Here is a 14,681-nt window from a genome sequence, read left to right as displayed (position 1 = left end):
CTTTTGTTTACTGAAATGGCAGGCCACATTCTTTGTCCACACTACTCACCACACATCTCCATTGGTAATCCCAAGACTCCAGTTCCAGACAGGCCTGCACCTTCAATGGGCCATGAAAAATCACCCAAGGACTCCTCTCACTATCCACACACAGTAGACCTATTCCATTAGTTTTCCTAACAAATTTACATACACACACAAACAATTCAGAACTCAATCAGTGAACAAATCTATGAGTATTCCTGAATTTTAAAAATAAATTTTAAAATCTAAAACACATCCAAAGTGCACATCTAAAGTGCAAGTGAATGAACAGATTATTTACAGAGAAAGAATTAAAAAAATCAAGATGCCTCATCTGCAGTAATAAAAGCTAAGTGACATCAGAAGTAGCATCTAAAGGACCACTTGTCTGTTAGGGCTAAGGACATTTTCAAAAATGAAAGCACTTACAACGTATCTCTTATCATTATCTGAGAAAAAAAAAAAAACCCACAAAAGTATTCCAAATAAATGTAAAATAAATCAGGTGAGAAATAGCTAATAGAAATATATCTTTCAGCAATAACTTTTGCAAGATACATAATTATTAAAAAGGACAATGATGATGATATGATAAGAATGTAATCAAAGGGAAAAATAATAACATTATCATATGACAAAACATTTCAGGAAAAAAACAGAAGTTATCTGGGGTGTAGAATGGAAACAATGAACAAAAATTTCATCAATCCAATGAAAAAGGAAAAGAAAAGCAGAAAAGTGAGTTAAAATAAATAGTAAACATTAAAATGAAAGGTATAAAATTGGGTAAATCATTATTACACTAACCTGAAAAGGCAAAATTATCTATTGACAAAGACAAGGTTATAGGTTAGATTTGAAAAAACCAAATTGTATCTATTGCAAGCAGTAGATCTAAACAGTGAGAGCAATAGAAAAACAAAATAAAGCCCTGGGCAAAGATAAATCATCCAAATGAAAGTGAAAGCTGGGATAGCAATATAAATATCAAAATGAAATTCAAGGTTGAAATTCCTTTTCACTGAAAAGAGAGATCCTATAATAATAGCATCCAATAAATTTTAAAAAATACAAATGCATTAATCATTAGATTTATGCATGCCTTTCCCAATACATGCAAACAAAACTAGTAAAAAGGCACATAGAACTACAAATTATTAGTAAAAAATTATTACCACAACTCTTTAGAAATATGATGAATCAAGTAGACCAAAAATAAGAAAAAGAAAGACTTGAAAAATACCAACAAGCTATATTTAATTTACATTAGGAGAGGTTTATACCACACAAATGGAAAATATGCTTTCTCTTACATCCACTGAACAAAGTTCACTGCAGCTTGTGTAGCTAGCCTTCAAGTCACAAAGAGAAAGAGAAATATCGTATTCTAACACACATATATGGAATATAGAAAAATGGTTCTGAAGAATTTATTTACAGGGTAGCAATGGAGAAACAGACATAGAGAATAAACTTATGGACATGGGGAGAGAGGGGAGAAGATGAGATGTATGGAAAGAGTAACATGGAAACTTACATTACTGTGTTTAAAATAGAGAGCCAACGGGAATTTGCTGTATGTCTCAGGAAACTCAAACAGGGGCTCTGGATCAACCTAGAGGGTGGGATAGGGAGGGAGATGGGAGGGAGGTTCAGAAGGGAGGGGATATATGTATACCTATGGCTGATTCATGTTGAGGTGTGGCAGAAAACAACAAAATTCTGTAAAGCAATTATCCTTCAATTAAAAAAAAAATTTTAGAAAAAGAAAAAGCTTGATAAATTGTTAAAAACAGACTTTGCAGTCTACAGTCTATGAAAATACAATAAAATTAAAAATAAAACATATCAATAACTCAGGAATAAAGAAACTCAACTCAGGATCAAAGTGGAACATCAAACTGAAATTATACATTTCAAAAATAAAGATGTATATAAAAGAAATATCATACCCTTAAATATATCCAGTAAAATTAGGAAAATAAGGAAAAGAATGACAATTACAAAAAAAAAAAAAAAAAGAATGACAATTACATAAAATGGGGGGAAATGGGGGAGCAGGGAGAAAACATCTTTAAAAAAGATAAAATTAATATAAAAATAGTAGAGAGTATAAACATAAAGAATACTTCAAAATGACCAATAAAATAAATCTTGAGAATCCTGATAATAAAAAAAAAAAGGAAGAAAAATGATACATAAATAACTAGGAATGACAATGTAGCTCCTAACCGGGATCAAAGCACATGACATATTTTTTAATCTCTAGCAAAGTGTACCATGATGAAGAAAACTTTCACATAATGAGGCATGAAGAAGTCGTTTTGGCTTACACATGGTTCAGACTGAACTTTGTGTGAACACACACAGCACATCTGCTTTAACCATTAAGGTGTTTGGAAGATAAGAATAAGTAACTCCCTTCTTATAACATCCCCTTAACAGGAATCATGGTTCTGCAGTCTCCCTGTGTATGTATTAAATCTGACTGCTTTAAAACGTTGAAGGAATGTATCCCTGTCGTGTTTGATATATGATCTTTGTTCTGATAAGTTTATAAGGCTATGCTGAAAACATACTTCAACCTAGCAATTCCACAGAGCCTCCTAGCTGTCTCCTGGGCTACAGTCCTCAGTTTGGTTCAAATAATACTAACAAAACTCTTTTCTACTCCTATTATGATTATTTATTGATTATTATTCCATCAATAATTTTTTAAAAATCAGAAATAGAAACAACCTAGTAAGCAGAAAAAAAGAGAAGATATTAATGACCATCTACCATCTTCAGATCCTTCATTTCTCAGGCCCCACAGTTACCCTCCCCCTACAGAATCCAGGAATCTGCCCACAGATCCAACAACAAATATCCCACAGATCCCATCACTCCACCTGGAGTTCCACCATCCACTATCACTCCCACCCCATGTCTCCAGGGATCCACCGTTACAGACCCCACCAATCCCGCCGGAAGCCACCATCAAGACCACACCGACCCCTACTATTCCATCCACTGACCGCCTCCATCTCTGACCCCATTGTTCATCACGGACATCAGCGACACCTCCCCACTCAACCCCCACCCCAATGCTCCCTGCACTCACCAGCCCCTCACCCATGCGCTTTTAAGACAGTGGTCACTCAGGTGGCGCAGTGGTAAAGAATCTGCCTGCCAGTGCAGTAGGTGCAAGAAGCACTGGTTGGATCCTTGGGTGGCAAAGATCCCCAACAGAAGGAAATGGCAACCCGCTCCAATATTCTTGCGGAAAATTCCATGGACAGAGGAGCCTGGAGGGCTACAATCCATGGGGTCGCCAAGAATCGGACACAACCGAGATACTGAGCGAGCGCGCACCCCTGCGGGCGCGCGCGCGGGCGCGCGCACACAGACACAGACACAGACACACACACACAAACTCACACACACACACACACACACACAGAGTCACAGGAAATACAACTCCACCTACTTCCTTTTTCTGGATTCCCTCCCTGCCCTTGTGGAACTTCTTAGGCTCCGCCTCCATATGCCCATGCTCAACAGTGGCTTCTCTGCGAAAACTTGCCAGTATTCAACATGGCGCTCTGCTGAACTCTGCCCCTCTCTAAATGATTTAAATTTGATGCAATATGGCGGCGCCCATGTAGTCACTCAGGCCTGTGGGCGGCCATGTTGAAGTGAGGTAGATTTGTGTAGTTAAGAGCTCTCAGGAGCAAAGGAGGAACCGAGGGATGTATACTGGAGTTAAGCCAGGAACAACCAGAGCTGATCACCCAAAGCAGCCCCAGGCATCTTCCCTATTCTTGTGGATTTGAAGCACCTCAAACAATAATATCTAATCAGCAATTATTAGGCACTCCATCCCCAAGTAGCAGAATAAACACTCTATCCAAGCATCTAGGGAGCATTTACCAAGGGATACCATAATCTGGGGGATTCCCCGATGGCGTCAGTGGTAAAGAACCCGCCTGCCAATGCAGGAGACACAATGAGATGTGAGTTTGAAAAGAAGATGAGAGACCTGTAACCATTTGGACTTGAACAGCAATTTGGCTTTGGACTTGAACAGCAATAATGGAACCTAGGAGATAAAAGAGCAATACATTCAAAAAGTTATGGAAAAATTGTTTCCAACTTGGAACTTTTATACTATACAAAATTATTAATTATGTTCTAGTATAGAATACCAACATTTTCAGACGTGCGTGGTCTCAAAGTAATTGCTCTCCTATTCATACTTTTATTAGGAAACTACTGGAGAAAGAAACATGAAATCAAAATAGCAGGATCCAGCAAAAAACATAAGTGAGGAAATTCATAGGATAAAGGAGGTGGTAGATTCCATGGCCACAGCTGGGAAGGAGTTCTAGAGAGCATTCATTGCACATCTGAGCAGCTCAGAATAAATATCTTCAAGAATATGAAACTGTCAAAATCAGTGTTACTGTGACTGCATTAGGAATTCATGGGGGAAAAAAAGACCTTTGAAGGTAGTATGAAGAGGTTGGAAAAAAGTATTATTTCAGAGCATGTTACACTAGTTTCTCCCAGATACACATCCTCACACACATACATTTTCAATAAGTAGGCAAGCGAAAAAAAGCAATACAAGCAGAGGGGCATGAATATATACAAAAACTAGCAATAAACATGTCTTTGTACAGAATTGCCGGAGTCCAGCCTCAGCAGGATCCAGGGGTACCCTCAGGATGAACGGCGTCAGCGAGAGAGAGACGTGAGACCAGCCTTGATAGGGCCAAGTCTGCGAGGGAGAGAGAGAGAAAGAGAGAGAGAGAATGACCAGACGGGGGTGTTTACAGGGTCTGGCAGAGTCTGGCAAATCTTTATTTTTTACTGTAGTTTTTATATTCTAAGTTAGTACATTTTTTAGGGGAAGAAAGTTTAACATTACATCATCTTGTCCCTCAGGAAACCAGGGTGTTTCCAGTAACTTCTTTGTGAGTGTCTTATACATTATCTTCTGGCCTCGGGGCCTATTGACATTTTATGACCTAGGTGAATGCAAAGCTGTTTTCCTGTAATCTGTTCTTTAATGAACACAAAGGTTAGTCCTTTTGCAGAAGTTATTAGTTGAATTTATCTAAAAGGTTTACAACACAAAGACTCTGCAGCTCCGGTGAGGCAGCCCCTGTTTAGCATTCCTGGTTAAGATGAACAATTCTAACCACTTTAAAAATAATATTTTTGTGTTACATTAATACGCATTTGCCAAGCAGGCTAGAATGCCAGCAAAGGGGTCTAAATTGAAACACTCCTTTTATCCTGGATAATCTTATAGGATACCGCCGTCCAGGGGACATGTTGATTAAAGTTCTAAGTTGATTCTGTTTGGAGAGAAATCGGGGAAGGCCTTCTACCTGTGTCACAGAAATTAGGGAGTAGTCTAATATAGCAAGCATCAGAAAGACAGAGATCATCTTTAAGGTGAGCACCGGGGCAGCTTTTCGAAATTCCTGAAGTCCCTTTCTGCCTTGCTTGTCAGGCCTTCTCCTCATGACCTTGTCATGGGTGGGATCTTGTGTGCTGGCTCCTGGCACAGAATGATTAGCATTCTGATCCTACTGGGTTTGATTCAGGTCATACCTGAATGGTCTAGTGGTTTCCCCCACTTTCTTCAATTTAAGTCTGAATTTGGCAATAAGGATTTCATGATCTGAGCCACTGTCAGCTCATGGTCTTGTTTTTGCTGACTGTATAGAGTTTCTCCATCTTTGGCTACAAAGAATATAATCAGTCTGATTTCAGTGTTGTCCATCTGGTGATGTCCATGTGTAGAGTCTTCTCTTGTGCTATTGGAAGAGGGTGTTTGCTAAGATCAGTGTGTTCTCTTGGCAAAACTCTGTAGCCTTTGCCCTGCTTCATTCTGTACTCCAAGGACAAATTTGCCTGTTACTCCAGGTATTTCTTGACTTCCTACTTTTGCATTCCAGTCCCCTATGATGAAAAGGGCATCTTTTTTGGGTGTCAGTTCTAAAAGGTCTTGTAAGTCTTCATAGAACCATTCAACTTCAGCTTCTTCAGTATTACTGGTCAGGGCATAGACTTGGATTACGGTGATATTGAATGGGTTGCCTTGGAAACAAACAGAGATCATTCTGTCGTTTTCTGAGACTGCATCCAAGTACTGCATTTCGAACTCTTTTGTTGACTATGATGGCTACTCCATTTCTTCTAAGGGATTCCTGCCCACAGTAGTAGATATAGTGGTCACCTGAGTTAAATTCACCCATTTCAGCCCATTTTAGTTCGCTGATTCCTAGAATGTCGACGTTCACTCTTGCCATCTCCTGTTTGACCACTTCCAATTTGCCTTGATTCATGGACCTAACATTCCAGGTTCCTATGCAATACTGCTCTTTACAGCATTAGACCTTGCTTCTATCACCAGTCACATCCACAACTGGGTGTTGTTTTTGCCTTGGCTCCGTCCCTTCATTCTTTCTAGAGTTATTTCTCCACTGATCTCCAGTAGCATACTGGGCACCTACTGATCTGGGGAGTTCATCTTTCAGTGTCCTATCCTTTTGCCTTTTCATACTGTTCATGGGGTTCTCAAGGCAAGAATACTGAAGTGGTTTGCCATTCCCTTCTCCAGTGAGCCACATTTTGTCACTGGAAAACCACTAGACCATACAGGTATGATCTAAATCAAATCCCTTATGATTACACAGTGCAAGTGACAAATAGATTTAAGGGACTATATCTGATAGAGTGTCTGATGAACTATGGACGGAGGATCATGATATTGTACAGGAGACAGGGATCAAGACCATCCCCAAGAAAAAGAAATGCAAAAAAGCAAAATGGCTGTCTGAGGAGGCCTTAAAGATAGCTGTGAAGAGAAGCCAAAAGCAAAGGAGGAGAGGAAAGATATACCCATTTGAATGCAGAGTTCCAAAGAATAGCAAGGAGAGATAAGGACTTCCTCAGTGATCAGTGCAAAGAAATAGAAGAAAACAATAGAATGGGAAAGGCATGGGAACATTTCATGCAAGATGGGCTGAATAAAGGACAGAAATGGTATGGACCAAACAGAAGCAGAAGATATTAAGAAGAGGTGACAAGAATACAGAGAAGAACTGTAGAAAAAATCTTCATGACCCAGATAATCACGATGGTGTGATCACTGACCTAGACCCAGGCATCCTGGAATGTGAAGTTAAGTGGGCCTTAGGAAGCATCACTATGAACCAAGCTAGTGGAGGTGATGGAATTCCAGTTGAACTATTTCGTATCTTAAAAGATGATGCTGTGAAAGTGCTTCACTCAATATGCCAGCAAATTTGGAAAACTCAGCAGTGGCCGCACGACTGGAAAAGGTGAGTTTTCATTCCAATCCCAAAGAAAGGCAATGACAAAGAATGTTCAACTACTGCACAATTGCACTCATCTCACATGTTAGTAAAGTAATGCTTAAAATTCTCCAAGCCAGGTTTCAGCAATACATGAACCATGAACTTCCAGATGTTCAAGCTGGTTTTAGAAAATGTAGAGGAACCTGAGATCAAATTGTCAACATCCGCTGGATCATCGATAAAGCAAGAGAGTTCCAGAAAAACATCTATTTCTGCTTTATTGACTCTGTGAAAGGCTTTGACTGTGTGGCTCACAATAAACTGTGGAAAATTCTGAAAGAGATGGGAATACCAGACCACCTGACCTGCCTCTTGAGAAATCTGTATGCATGTCAAGAAGCAACAGTTAAAACTGGACATGAAACAAGAGACCAGTTCCAAATCGGGAAAGGAGTACATCAAGGCTGTATATCATCACCCTGCTTATTTAACTTATATGCAGAGTACATCATGAGAAATGCTGGGCTGGAGGAAGCACAAGCTGGAATCAAGATTGCTGGGAGAAATATCAATAACCTCAGATATGCAGATAACACCACCCTTACTGCAGAAAGTGAAGAAGAACTAAAGTGCCTCTTGATGAAAATGAAAAAGGAGAGTGAAAAAGTTGGCTTAAAGCTCAACATTCAGAAAACTAAGATCATGGCATCCGGTCCCATCACTTCATGGCAAATAGATGGGGAAACAGTAGAAACACTGGGTGACTTCATTTTTTGGGGCTCCAAAAATCACTGCAGATGGTGACTGCAGCCATGAAATTAAAAGACGCTTGTTCCTTGGAAGGAAAGTTAGGACCAACCTAGACAGCATATTAAAAAGCAGAGACATTACATTGCCAACAAAGATCCCTCTAGTCAAGGCTGTAGTTTTTCCAGTGGTCGTGTATGGATGTGAGAGTTGGACTATAAAGAAAGTTGAGTGCCGAAGAATTGATGCTTTTGAACTGTGGTGTTGGAGAAGACTCTTGAGAGTCCGTTGGACTGCAAGGAGATCCAAGCAGTCCATCCTAAAGGAAATCAGTCCTGGGTGTTCATTGGAAGGACTGATGCTGAAGCTGAAACTCCAGTACTTTGGCCACCTGATGCGAAGAGCTGACTCATTTGAAAAGACCCTGATACTGGGAAAGATTGAGGGCAGGATGAGAAGGGGACGACAGAGGATGAGATGGTTGGATGACCTCACCAACTCATTGGACATGAGTTTGAGTAAACTCCGGGAGTTTGTGATGGATAGGGAGGCCTGGCGTGCTGCAGTCCCTGGGGTTGCAAAGAGTTGGACACAACTGAGCGACTGAACTGAACTGATCCTACTGGAACAGAATATATTTGTGGGTACTAGTGAAATACTGTAGATAATTGGGTCTGTTGGCCTAAGAGTGTTACATGTGTGCTTTGAGCACAGGAATTGCATGTATAATTTGAACATTATCACAGCACTGTATATAAGGTTACATTGGTTGATTTGTTTGTTTTGGGAGAATGAGAATAAAATTTGAGAAAAGCTTAAGTTTATAATGTCATAGTAAATGTAAGACTTAAGTAGTAAGATTTAACATTAAAGGGAAGTGTAGCTTCAGTGGCAAAACAAGAAGTACCTAGGGATGAGCTCAATAGGGGAAGGAAATAATGACCAATACAGATTCAACTAATAGGAGCTTAATAGGATAAGATGCTGATGTTCTTCACAGTTGCTTATTAAGCACCAACTATGTGCCCAGCTCTAGACAAGCAATCAGAAGAGTAGAACATCTCATTGTGGGCTATAGAGTTTGGTTTCTGTCTGATTTTATATGTCGTGTTGAATCAATTTAATCTCCCTTCTCCTTTCAGATGAAGAATTTAGACTTGAAACCACAAAAATGGGAGTTTCTGAAGAATATTTCTTCCTTTTTAAGATGTTAGATCAGTGGGTACATGTCCATTCCAAACTCCCTAAATATCCTTCCTCCCATCCTTCTCCCAGGCAACTATAAGTTCATTTTCTTAAGTCTGTGGTTCTGATTCTGTTTTGTAAGTTCATTTGTATCATTTCTTTTTAGGTTCCACATGTAAGGGTTATCACATATTTCTTTTTAATTTTTATTAAGTTATTTTAATTGGAGGAATCATATGACATTTCTACTTTTCTGTCTGACCTACCTCACCTGATACCTGCATTTAGAACATAGGAATATAAGTGAGCATTCAAGATTGCACTCAGGACTATGGAAAAAAGAAGAGAAGGGAATAGAAGCGACAGAGCAAGAGTGAGCATTTGCTTTACAGAGAGTGGCCATGAAGGCCCAGATGTGAGGGTACCATCTGGGCAGAGGCTGGAAGAAACCAGCAAGCAGAGGTGCCAGAAATAGGAACAAAGACTAAATATATGTTGATTATAAATCACAATATCACGGGACCCCAGTGACAAAATGGTGGTCAGTTCTTCGGGTTTTCTTTTTGTCTTGTACATCCTGCACTTAGAACTGAAGAGGCCAATGACCCAGGGATGCCAGGGAGTGCAGACCAAACAAACAAACACACAAAAGCTCTAGCCAAAGGGCCAGAAAAGAGAAAGCCGAGCAAGACAGAGAACTTTTAGAGAATAACCTCTCTATTCCAGCAAAATACCATAAAATACCATTACTAGGGGCTTCCCTGGTGTTTCAGATGGTAAAAGAATCTGCCTGCAGTGCAGGAGACCCCGGTTCGATCCCTGGGTCAGGAAGATCCCCTGGAGAAGGAAATGGCTACCCACTCCAGTACTCTTGTCTGGAAAAGTCCACGGATGGAGGAGCCTGATGGGCTATATATAGTTCATGGGGTCACAAAGAGTCGGACTCAACTGAGCGACTTCACTTTCACATTACTATGGCTGCATCCCACCACACCAGCAAAGTCCAGACTTCTACCCTCAAATGACTGTGTTATAACAACGTATTCCCAACCATCCCCTTTCCTTACTTAAACGAGGATGGTGTCAGAGAAGGCTGAGTAGGGTTAGGGTTTATTTCTTTCAACCCTTTGGTAAAATTTATTCTTTTATTTATTCTTCATTTTTATTGGAATATAGTTGTTTGACAATGTTGTGTTAGTCTCTACTATGTAGTAAAGCGAATCAGCTATACATATATATATATATTTCCTCTTTTTTGGATTTCCTTCCCTTCTAATTTACCATAGAGCATTGTGCAGAGTTCCCTGTGCTATATAGGTTTTCACTAGTCATCTATTTTATACAAAAGTTTATTCTTAAATATTTTATTGGTTTTGATAGTATTATAAATATGGTCATTTTCTTTATTTCTTTTTCATATAATTCATCATCAGCTTATAGAAATGCTAGCAATTTGTGTATGTTAATGTTGTATCCTGTAACTTCACTGAAGTCATTGATTGGATCTACTAGTGTCTGGGTGGAGTCCTTAGGATTTTCTTGTCAGATAATTCCAACACTTGTTTAAACTTGGTGTTGGTTTCAGTGATTCTTTTGTCATGAGTTGTGATTTTCTTAGTTCTTAGAACAAAGATTTTCTATTGTTAGGAGGCTTAGGTTCCTATTTAAATCTTTTATTTTAGCAGGCAGGTATCCTGTTCTGTTTAGTGTGCAGGTCTTAACCTCCTTTTGTAGATAGTGGTTCCACTGACAGTTTAAATTTTAACAGCTGTGTGGTGTCATTTTGGCCTGCTTTTGAAAAAGGAAATGGCAACCCACACCAGTACCCTTGCCTAGAAAATTCCATGGATGAAGGAGACTGGTGGGCTACAGTCCATGGGGTCACAAAGAGTCGGACACAACTGAGCGACTTCATTTTCTGTCTTCTTTAACTGGTGCCACTGGGGCTCTCTGCCAGTGCTGCCTGAGGGGATAGAAGGAGTCTTCCAAGGTTGGGATGCTGGGTCTGTCTCTGGGATGAGAGGTTTTTGGCCTCAAGGAACTAAGAAGCTTCTCTATTCTAGAGCTGCCTTATCTTTGCGCTACAGGCCACATGCTTATTACTGTGAGACATTCCTCTCTCCCCAAACCCTGGCCCTCTGTCCCTTCCCACACACACTAGTTACCCTAGTCCCCCTGGTGTCTCTGGCAAGAGATAGGTTACTCAGGCCAATCAAGACAAAAGGCTGCCTTGTCTGGGTGCTCATGGCAGGATGCCCTCTACTGGTTACCCCTTGAAATGCCAGGTCTCTGGGAGGAAGTGGGGCTTGTTGTTTACTGCTTAATGTTCCAGAACTCCCTTGTTGATGGTGCTGGGTTTTTCTCATACACAGTAAGTCCCCTACATACAAATGTTCAGAGAGCTTGTTCATACGTCCAATTTGTTTTTAAGTGCAACGAAGTTAGGCTGGGTACCTAACTAACACAGTAGGCTATATAGTACTATACCATAATAAGTTTATAATACTTTTCAAACAAATAATTTGGCTGGCATTCAGGACCTGTCAACTCATGAAGGATTACTGACTGGAAGGAAAGGAGGTGGGAAATGGTAGAGCTGAAGGATTGTCAACAACAGGAGACGGAGGGCAAGCTACAGTTTCACTCACAGCTGATGTTGCTGGCACAGATTCTGGTTCCTTGCAGGATTCAATTTTATCTACCCTCTTGAAAAAATTATGCAGTGATGTCTGGGTGGTAGCTCTTTTTTCCTCATCATAGATGGCAGCGTAGCATGGGTTGCATTCTGAATGGCTGCTGCAAATTTCATATTCCATCCTATGTTCCTGTGTCTCAAAAACTAACTGCCTCCTCAAGGAATTAGTAAGCTCCTCACATTGCACAACAGTACTGTGAAGTACAGAAACGCACAACCACTCGTTGAGTATGCGTGCAAGGGACAATGCACGCCAGACATGGGAACTAGCATGGTTGGACGTGCAAATATGTGTCACATCTCTGAAAGTTTACAACTTGAAGGTTTGTATGTAGGGGACTTAGTGTAGTTTGAGGGACTTCTGTTTGATCTGTGAGACTTGACTACTCTTGACTCTCTTCTATGGCTAGGGTGGATCACCATCTTCTGTTCAGTGGGGAAATTAAATCCTACCACTTAGGTTGTCCTTCCAGCCATGAGGTTCCAAATCAATTCACCTTTTCTTAACACTTTTGAGAGTTTTCCTTTGTTCCTTTGGTTGCCTCCTTATAGTTATTTCCATGGTTTACAGTTAGAGGAGCAAAAAAAACAAACAAAAACAAACAGGTCTATGCACTCTTGTATGGACCTGAAGTCTATGTTTAACTTTTAAGAAACTGATATTTTCCAAATTAATGGTATCTTTTTATATTCCCAACAACAGTGTATGAGGTCCAGTTTCTTTCACATCCTTGCCAACACATGATATTATCAGACTTGTAACTTTTAATCATTCTAGTGGGTATGTAATGATTCCCATTATAGCTTCAATTTCCAATTACCTGACGACTAATGATGCTGAACAATATTCATGTGCTTATTTGCCATTTGTATCCCTTCTACAGTGAAATGCCTATTCATCTTTAGCCAAATTAAAAAAAAAACTGGGCAGTTTGTCTCACCATTGTTTAAGAGATCCTTACATATTCCAGGTTCAAGTCCTTTTCAGATATATTTTACAAATATTCTCTCAGTCTGTGGTTTGCTTTTTATTATCTATAAAATATCTTTTGGAGAAGTGACATCTTTAGTTTTCTAAGTCCTACTTACTCATATTTTCCTTTATAGTTTTTGCTTTTTGTAACCTATTTAAGAAAACTTTTGCCTTGCTCTAATAAATTATCACAAACTTAGGTTAAAACAACACAAATTTATTATTTCATATAAGTTGGTAGGTCAGAAGTCTGGTGGACTTTGATGACTTCTTTGCCTTGAGCCTCACAAAGCCAAAGTGAAGGTGTTGACTGTCTAGGCTCTTATCAGGGCCTTCTGGGAAGAATCTATTTCTAAGGTCAGTCAGGCTACCGGCAGATTCTAGTTCCTTTCTGCTGCAGGACTGAGGTCTCTGATTCCTTGCTATCATCTGGGCTGACCTTAGCTCCCAGAGGCCCTTCTTCTCCAGTTCTTGCACATGGACCCCGACATCATTGAGCCAGCAACAGCATAGCAAATTACCATATTTGGATTTTTTTTTTATTGGAGAATAATCGCTTTACAATGTTGTGTTGGTTTCTGCTGTATAACATGAATCAGCCATAAGCATGCATACATTCCCTCCCTTTTGAGCTTCCCTCCCACCCATCCCCATCCCAGCTCGGCATCAGGCCAAGCTCCCTGTTATATAGCAGCTTCCCACTAGCTATCTATTTTAAACATGGTAATGTATGTATTTCAATGCTACTTTCTCAATTTGTCCCATATTCTCCTCCCTGCTATGTCCACAAGTCAGTTCTTTACGTCTGTGTCTCTATTCCTGCCCTGGAAATAGGTTCATCAGTACCATTTTTCTAGATTCCATATATATGCCTTGTTAGTTGCTCAGTTGGGTCCGACTCTTTGTGACTCCGTAGACTCTAGCCCGCCAGGAATTCTCCAGGCAAGTAGAGTGGGTAGCTATTCCTTTCTTCAGGGGATCTTCCCGACCTAGGAATCAAACCTGGGTCTCCTGCATAGCAGACAGATTCTTTACCATCTGACCCACCAGGGAAGCCCCCAATATGCTTAAATATATATTTGTTTTTCTCTTTCTTCACTTGTCATGTTTGGAATTTATTACCTCCCCTTCTGTCAATTTCTCTTGCCTCCAGTGAAAGTTCTATGCTTTTAAAAGCTGTGATTAGACTGGGCCCACTCAGATAAACCAGGATAATCTCTTTAAAGTCTATAACCTTAATCACACCTGCAAAGATGTGACCCTGGGCATGTAATATACTTACAGGTTCCAGAGATTAAGGTGAGGACATCTTTGGGGGACCATTTTACTTACCCATACAGTCATTAAGGTTTTCTTCTAGTTTTATAATTTTAGCTTTTACTTCTGTTATACATTGTGGTAAAATATATTTTGTCATATTTTATATTTGTTGTATTTACATGTTTTGACTCATGGTCCTTTTGTAAACGGAGAGGTATAGAGCAAGGTTCTGTGTATGTGTCTATTACAATCCACTTGTTACAGCACCATTTTGGAGAAAACATTATCCCTTTCCCATTGATGTCCTTGGCATCATTTAAAAAAATTAATTGAAAATACATAGATCTATTTCTGGATTCTCTATTCTGCCCTAATGCTCTATTTCTTATCTTTCTGCCAATTCCAGTCTTACTTGTATAGTTTCATAAATCCTATAATCAGATTATTTAAATCCTCCAAGTTTGTACTTCTCTTTGAAAAT

At 39.8% G+C, this 14,681-nt stretch overlaps 1 protein-coding gene across 6 annotated transcripts in view; it reads right to left on the bottom strand.

Moving 5' to 3' along the window:
* ZNF484 (zinc finger protein 484) overlaps positions 1 to 3,572 on the bottom strand; it is a 33,606-nt gene extending 30,034 nt beyond the window's left edge. Inside the window, exons 1-2 of one of the 6 annotated variants that reach the window (XM_043927822.1) lie at positions 3,128 to 3,467; positions 1,567 to 1,639 (exon numbers count right to left, since the gene is read on the bottom strand). In XM_043927822.1, coding sequence (XP_043783757.1) covers positions 1,567 to 1,639; positions 3,128 to 3,330 — 276 coding nt within the window. In that variant the 5' untranslated portion in view covers positions 3,331 to 3,467. Of the gene's footprint in view, positions 1 to 49; positions 177 to 1,561; positions 1,640 to 3,127; positions 3,468 to 3,493 lie in introns of those variants that run through there. The other 5 variants (XM_043927823.1, XM_043927824.1, XM_043927825.1 and 2 more) reach the window with 5 other exon arrangements.
* Positions 3,573 to 14,681: the final 11,109 nt, after the last annotated feature.

The sequence above is a fragment of the Cervus elaphus genome, chromosome 16, assembly GCF_910594005.1.
Source record: "Cervus elaphus chromosome 16, mCerEla1.1, whole genome shotgun sequence".
NCBI classification, from domain to species: domain Eukaryota; kingdom Metazoa; phylum Chordata; class Mammalia; order Artiodactyla; family Cervidae; genus Cervus; species Cervus elaphus.
The sequence above is the reverse complement of the archived record's forward strand: the minus strand, read 5'-3'. Positions and strand labels throughout refer to the sequence as shown.